General features: G+C 34.3%; 1 protein-coding gene across 1 annotated transcript in view; it reads right to left on the bottom strand.

Annotated features, from left to right (window-relative positions):
• The window catches only part of LOC125027187 (peroxisome assembly factor 2-like), a 15,576-nt gene that overhangs the window by 7,072 nt on the left and 1,004 nt on the right, over nucleotides 1-7,500 (bottom strand). The window contains exons 3-8 of the mRNA XM_047616107.1: nucleotides 5,077-6,418; nucleotides 4,767-4,890; nucleotides 4,328-4,511; nucleotides 2,059-2,174; nucleotides 558-722; nucleotides 128-274 (exon numbers count right to left, since the gene is read on the bottom strand). Coding sequence (XP_047472063.1) covers nucleotides 128-274; nucleotides 558-722; nucleotides 2,059-2,174; nucleotides 4,328-4,511; nucleotides 4,767-4,890; nucleotides 5,077-5,850 — 1,510 coding nt within the window. The 5' untranslated portion in view covers nucleotides 5,851-6,418. The remainder of the gene's footprint in view (nucleotides 1-127; nucleotides 275-557; nucleotides 723-2,058; nucleotides 2,175-4,327; nucleotides 4,512-4,766; nucleotides 4,891-5,076; nucleotides 6,419-7,500) is intronic.

The following is a 7,500-nucleotide window of genomic DNA, read 5'->3' as shown; positions in this document are numbered from 1 at the left end:
TATAACTTGGCTGCAGCTGGAAGGTAAACTGCTGTCTGATTAAATGCCAAGTTACCTGTGCCTGTACTTTGATAAACAGAAAATTATAGAAAAAGCTATAAAGTCACTATAAGCATGAATGACTAACCTTGGCGTACGTTTTCCTCACTCTGGCCAACATACATGTTAAGCAGTTCTGGTCCTTTCACAGAAAGGAAGTTTAAACCACATTCTGTAGCAACTGCCTTAGCAAGGAGAGTTTTGCCAGTGCCTGGTGGTCCATACAGCAACACTCCTGTTAAAACATGAAATATAGATAAGAAACAAACAAAATAAGATAAATCAACTTACCTACAATCATTAATTGTACTCTGAGAATCTATCTTTTAGTCAGATCTTATATAATATTTCCTCTCATATATTATCTGATGACATATCATCAAGACGACAAAAAGGGAGAAGAAAAAAAACAAGGCAATATCTGTAGACCTTATTCTCATGGAAGAGAGCATCCCATGTAAAAAATTAATGCTCTACAAAAATTGAGAATAGTTTTGGTACCAACACTTTACACATACCAGAACGGCGAAGCTTATTTGACACCAAAGATGGATGACGCAGAGGCAACTGGATAGTATTGATAACTTGCCGCTTTGCCTCTTCTAATCCACCCACTTCATTCCACTTCACTTGTGGAATACGTGGAGCACCTAATGCTTCACTGCGACTCGACTGCAATTCATCTGGTAATAAAATCATAGGCTAGGTAATCTCTAAAAGATCATTTTTTTTCTCTCTTGATATAACACTATTTTTTCCTTTTTATATAAGGAAAGGATGATTCTAAAAAAGGGATGAAAAAAATACAAACAAAACTTCTTTAACAAAACAACAACAACAATAACAATCCTTTCATACATATAATTCCTAAAGTATAAATAGCAAATGAAACTTATTATAATTCTTATGGTAACATCTTATAAGAGTTCCTCATGGCAAGCTAATTTCACATGTTTAATTGTTTATTTCCGGACATTCTTTTTTTAATACCATTCTTTTTGTTATAAAGAATTTTTGTTAAAGAAAATATGTTTTAAACACTTTTATCTCTAACATGGTCTTCAATTTCTTGTTTTATAAATTCATAAATGTCTAATTCAGATTTCTATCTGTGTCACTTTGAGAGAGCAGCAACTTTTAAAAATTGGTGGGCCATGGTGAGTGTAAACTACTACATCAGACCACCATCTTTCTTCCAGCCTCAAAGACACAGACAGCTATTCCCTTCATCCCTATACATCTTACTAGTGCAATGAGTCTTCTCCTATGTATCTGGGTGTCTTTTCCTCACTCTAAACCCCCTGTAGGCCATTATAGACTACTACAGGCACCATTCTATTGCCTGCATCCTTCCCTGAGGGCACTCTCCTTTCCATTCTTATATTACCTCCTGGTGAGGCTGAGCTTCTTGCTACCTTATTTTTTTCTTTTTACATTCTATATACATATGAAGAGGTCTACTTGATTTTGGACTATGTGCATTATGCCAATTGTATTTTCTGCTACATTCAATATGTTTTACTTATAATTTTTCTGTTAGTTTTCTTCAAATCCTCTTGTACAGGTGGGGTAACTTTTTAAAGGTTGATGCCCCATGGTTCCATAATTAGTTAACATATAAGCATGATACATGTACTATCTGGTGAGTAAAACTGAGCTCTTCCACCATTGAAGAGCAAATCTGCTCATGATAGAGGCTGAAATTTCAGGGTATTTGCAGCTGTGGGGTAAGGTGTACTGAAGCATTGTCGTGTTTAGAGGCTCAACAAACTGGCAAATGATATATAATGAAAATTGTTTACACTAGAATAAAATCTCACTATCATTAACTTTTAAATTTGTACATCTTTTTGGATCTAACCAGCATATGTAACCATCAATGAAGCACAGGAATATGTGCAAAACAAAGAATTTGATATTCTTTAATATTCTTATTTACAAACAATTAGCCACTGACTTTAATATGGGGCTAATTTAAGTACTGATTATATGTACAATAATACACACAAATATACATACCAAGAGCCTTCATAACATCACCATACGTCAGAGTGGAGCATCTTTCAGCATCATTCTCTTTTTTTTCTTGTGTAGTTAATTTGTCCTCAGAGGTTTCTATGCGATCCACACAGTACCTGATGACAAAAAATAAAGCATTACCTAAACATCAAAAGATATTCAGGTTTCTGGTACACATACATATACATAAAGAAGATAATAGTAAGATATCTGGAAAATATAAAAACACACATACACACACACATATATTTGTATATACATATACCAGGTACTCTGTATAATATACAAATGTGTGTGAAATGCAATAGAAAAACAGTTGGAAGTTTGGTAAACAGATTTTTAAGAATGGTAAAAGCTGTTTTTAGTAAGAAGAAAAAAATCCTTGCCTGCATCACCATGGATTTAAGAATCTGAAAGACACTACTTGAATGTCTCATAACAGTCTACTTTGGTAAATGGGTGGTGACATGGAATGTAAAAAAAAGTATATGAATTTTGGCTGATAGGAAAGATAATAAGGATACCAGACAGCATGAATGACTAATGAAAATACTTTGAGAAGAGCAAGCATAGACAAATGGAGGGATATAGAAGATAATCAGTAAGAAACAAGTTCAACCTTTATGACATACTTTGAGAGCAGAAGAATGAGAAAATGACAGTGTACTTGAGAAATGTGTGATATACAAGCAAAAGGAAGGTTAACCTGCCATCAAACACCAACATCAAATTAGAAAGAATAGCAAAGAACTGAGAGAATTGGTACTCAACAGCTGCTAATGTCAAGCAACAAGCACTTCAGTAAGGTAAGGCAAGTATAGCAAGTATATCCTAAAAAGTACATATGCACGTGCTTTTACTCATGCACTATGTCATTTCTACATCTTATCATTCCCCAATTAATAATCCTAATTAGATATAAAGCTATATTTAGTACTCCATCCCTGACCCCTTTTCTCATTGTCTGGCTCTTCCTCTATCTTTTTCTCACACTCATGGAGGGATCTATACTAGAGACTGATACCACACTTAGCACACCCACCAAATTTTTGTAAAAGCATTATCAATTGCAAAATTGACATACTGTAATTATACTAGTTTTCTTGTGATTTCTGAAAATGCTCAGTTACTCTAAACTTTTTTGCAATAGTCTTTTTGTCTTTTTTTGTAAATGTATAGTAACAATGTACTTCTTTGTAGTAACTTTTTTTGCAAATACATAGCTATGACACAGCTATAAAAAAGAATCAAGAAAACATGAGGAGGAGACATATATGAGGCAACACTAATTATATTTTGTTTTATGGTTGACTACTAATTTCTCCTGTGACAATATAGATCCTCCACTTGTCATCATGCACAACCTGTTGAGGAGTGGCAGGCTGATTTCCTACATCTTTTTCAAGTGTGAATGAAATACATCTCCAGCAGTTTCCTGCAGCCATAAATCTCATTCATACATAAGGGGATACTGTGATATTTTTTCAGTTTTGAAGTTCTGCTGTGTGATACATATTTGATATATATCTAAAATCAAGCTCTCAAAATACTGCAAAACAAAATGCATTGGTGACACTTGAAAACCTGGATGTTAATAGGAGGTAGGGGGCATACAAGTTGATGTTAAGAAATGCATTTATAAGAACACATTATTATAAGTGATGCAGGTTTATCAAAGCTTTCCCCTTATTTCAGTCATTGTTAAGCATGTCATTTCACATTATTTTCTGTAATGACATAAAGAACAGTGATCTTAAAAAATATAAGGAAGACAAAGATAATACAGTAAAGTATACATTAAAAGATTAAATCATAATACGCAAGTGAATCAATGATGCATCAACAATTGCATGAACATACATTCCATTCCCACTTTGATTTTAGTTTATAAATTTTGCTTATACATTGATGAGAGTTAATTACTTGTTTTCACCACTTTACATTTTTCCTTGAGTTTTGGAAAGATTATTGTTCTTAGTATTGAGAGTAATGTTTTATTAATCCCTATATCAATAATAATGAAAATAAGAAATGGAGACTTCAGGTGAGGTAAAGTATGCCTACTAACTGACTCCCTGGTGAGTAAAAACTAGTGTAGCCATCTACATGTAAAAAAAATCACAAAAGAAAAGTACAGTCGGCAGTACAATTACCCAGTGCCAATGGCTTCACAGTCAATGAATGCATCTCCAAGCCAAAAATATACACTAGTATAAAGCTCTCAAATAGAATTCTGAATTATAAAAATGGGCAATATATATCTTCTGACCTCTGAGCAGCACAAAGAAGAGCCTGCAAGTCTCCAAACACAAAACCTGCAGTGCGTTGAGCCAAAGTCAGAAACTGGTGCTGCTGCAGCCTTTTGGAAAGAAGCCACTCTAGCATCTGTCTACGCTCCCCTAATTCAGGTATATCTATGCATTCTTGATGGCTCCATATGCTCCAAAGGTCCTCTGGAAAAGTTATGAAAATTTACAAAATTACCTACTTACAATGCAATATTATAGTGTTATTTCATAAAATGAGTTAAAACTACATAATATATTTTTTTATTTTTCAGCTCACCTTGATTATGATTGTTTAAACATCACATATTGGCAACAAGTATTACAGATATTATGCTATTTTCTGAAGATAGGTACCATATGACTACACAATTTCAAAATAAGGGAGAATAATGGAGAAAAAAAAACAAAAATCATGCTAACCAGAAACCTGCGTCCGGTGTGGTGCTGTGCCTATCAGGAATACAGGTGGCTGCAAATCTGGTAATTTGGCAACCTCTTCCTTCAGGGCTGCCACCACACGAGCATCTTCACCTCCATCACGATCCTGAAAATTATTTCATGCAGCCTATGTTAAAATTACCATTCTAAGTGTTTCTTTTACTAATTTTCATTCAAAAAACAAACAAAACAATGAGATATGAAGGATGACTTTAGATATAAAAGTACTGAATCAATTATTATATAATATTAAAGATCAACTCCTTTATTGCTTGACAAAAGCAGAAATTACCTTTGAAATAGCATGAACACTGGTGAGGGCAAGAACACATGGAGCTTGTCCTGCTCCCTTTGAAAAGATTTGACGCAACCTTGCCTCAGTGCCACCACTTGTGTCTCCTTTCAAGTGCCAGCAGTCTGCCCATACAACACTAAGGTTCAATGAGGATGCTGACAGCTCTATAATCTGTTCACTTCCGCTGCCTGTGGCTCCTAACATAAGTATATTTGCACCACCTGCTCTGTGCTCTCTCTCCAAATTTCCAAAAGAATCCTTCTGTATTCTTGACTTCTTTTTCTTCACATTCTCACTAAGATCCCTCTCTCCTGAGAACACTTCTTGCTTCCTTTCTCTCAGTTCACTTTGCAGAATATTGGTTACATTGCTGAAGGTCCTTTTTAAAACTGGAGGAACATCAACTGTGCCACATTTATCAAAACTTTTACAAAGTGGTGGAAGATAACAATGGGTTGTACCAACTAAATAAAGGTTTGCAGTTTCTGTAGAAATCAATAATGATTCCTTGGTTTTACTACCATGATCTTTTTGAAGAACTGATATTCTGATGAAGATATACTTTGGGGGTATTACTGAAGTGCCTGTACTAAATTCATACCCCAAGTGATTTGGTACTGGAAGACCTAATATGTCTTCAACAGCTGCTAATTTGGGGGATTTGAAAGCATCAGATAATAGTACTTCCAGCTCACTTCCACATTTATAGTCTGGTGATTCAACAATTTGCACATGCACTTCTGTTGCAGTTGCTGGTGAACTCTGTACCATGGTTACCTTTTCACTTTTCTCTTACAGCACATGCTTCTTTCCACAGTGTCAAAACTCTCTTCACATGATCAGAAAACAGAATGCTGCTTATACTATCATCAAATTCCAAATTCCATACCTGGTTATGATTGCCATTCTGTAAGTTATGAAATAATATTGGAGAAAGCAAACAATGATTGTCATCTATATCAGAATGTATATGAACTCTAATCCATCTTCTCTTTATTACCTGCATGTTTGGTGTTTTCATACACAGACTACTAAAAAAGAACACATGATACCATTCTCCATTTTGAATTCCATAATAAATGGCCTTTCTTTCACTAATGAAGACATCAGCATTTAGGTCAGGTTCAAATCCTGGTAATGAAGTGAGAAGAGTATTCAGCTTCTTGAGAGAAATTCTCTGGACATTTAACCTGAGTTTCCCCCTTGTGGTTTTCTTGACAGCATAAGTAATTGGGTCTGATATGTGTGGCCTTATAATCTTGATCAGTGATGCAGTATATATGAGAACTTTTACATATTGATAAATCTTGCTGTGTTCCTGGTGTTCTGCCATAATGATCTGTAAGATAATATACGTTATAAATGATCAAGAGTTGTAGTCAAAGGTATGCATAAGAATGAATGGTTTCATAATGCAAGACTAATTATTGAAGTTTAAATATTCAAATCTTCATTCAATTATTTTGAAACATTTCTAACTTATAAAATCATAGGAAACTCATATGAGGCTGCAGACTTTATGTAAAATGGACTAGCTGGCTTGAAATATAGATATCAAGTCTGCATGGAATCCCAAATACATTTAATTTCATCTAAACATTACAATCTAGACCAGTGGTTCTAAAATGTTTTGGCATCAATATCCCCAGCAGTGTTGAGACAGATAACCATTACCCCGAACTCATTCCACTTCAGTTATGTGAAGTTCAAGGAAAGAATATTATTGTAATGTCTGATTTCTAACGCAGTTTTAACTGAAAATGTTCATTTTACTCAAGAAATAAAGTCTTGACATTACTCCTCTGACAAAAAATATTGTTCCTTTTATCTTAAATTGGAATTAAAGCATTATTTCTTTGATAATCAAAAGAAAATATACAGTACATACAGCTGCATTGTTAATCCAATGCCTGCAGGTTAATGTACTGTCCCCTTTAGATTTTTGTGAGTTTTACTACATACAGATGACTCTACATGTGTTCAGCCAGTTAGCCAGCTCAGTCTATCAGTTGGCCCTTGTGACTGCACCTGATTTCCACATTCCTTGAATTTGCAGGAAAATGTGTTTTTCTTTCTAATATTATTAATATTGACATTGTTATCATTCTTATTGATATTATGATCAGGAAATTGTTATCAAAATATCAATAACATCAAAGACAATAAAATAATAGAATTGAAGCTTTCAAAAAAATCAAGGAAAAGGGTAAACAGGTGAGATAGGTAAGATTAATAGCTGACACCTTGGTGACTAGACACTTGTAGAGCCATCTATGTGTAACGACAATAGATGAGATTTTATTAAATTGGGCATTGGCATTGTAGTCTTTTCACCTGTACTAATAAGGTTAGCCCCAACAATCAGCATGACGTGACCATAACGTCACCCTCCCCTCATTTCCTTACTAATTAATTCCTTTT

The sequence above is a fragment of the Penaeus chinensis genome, chromosome 1 (genome assembly GCF_019202785.1).
Source record: "Penaeus chinensis breed Huanghai No. 1 chromosome 1, ASM1920278v2, whole genome shotgun sequence".
In the NCBI taxonomy this organism is placed as follows: Eukaryota; Metazoa; Arthropoda; class Malacostraca; order Decapoda; family Penaeidae; genus Penaeus; species Penaeus chinensis.
Note: the sequence above shows the minus strand (reverse complement) of the source record. Positions and strands in the feature narration are given on the sequence as shown.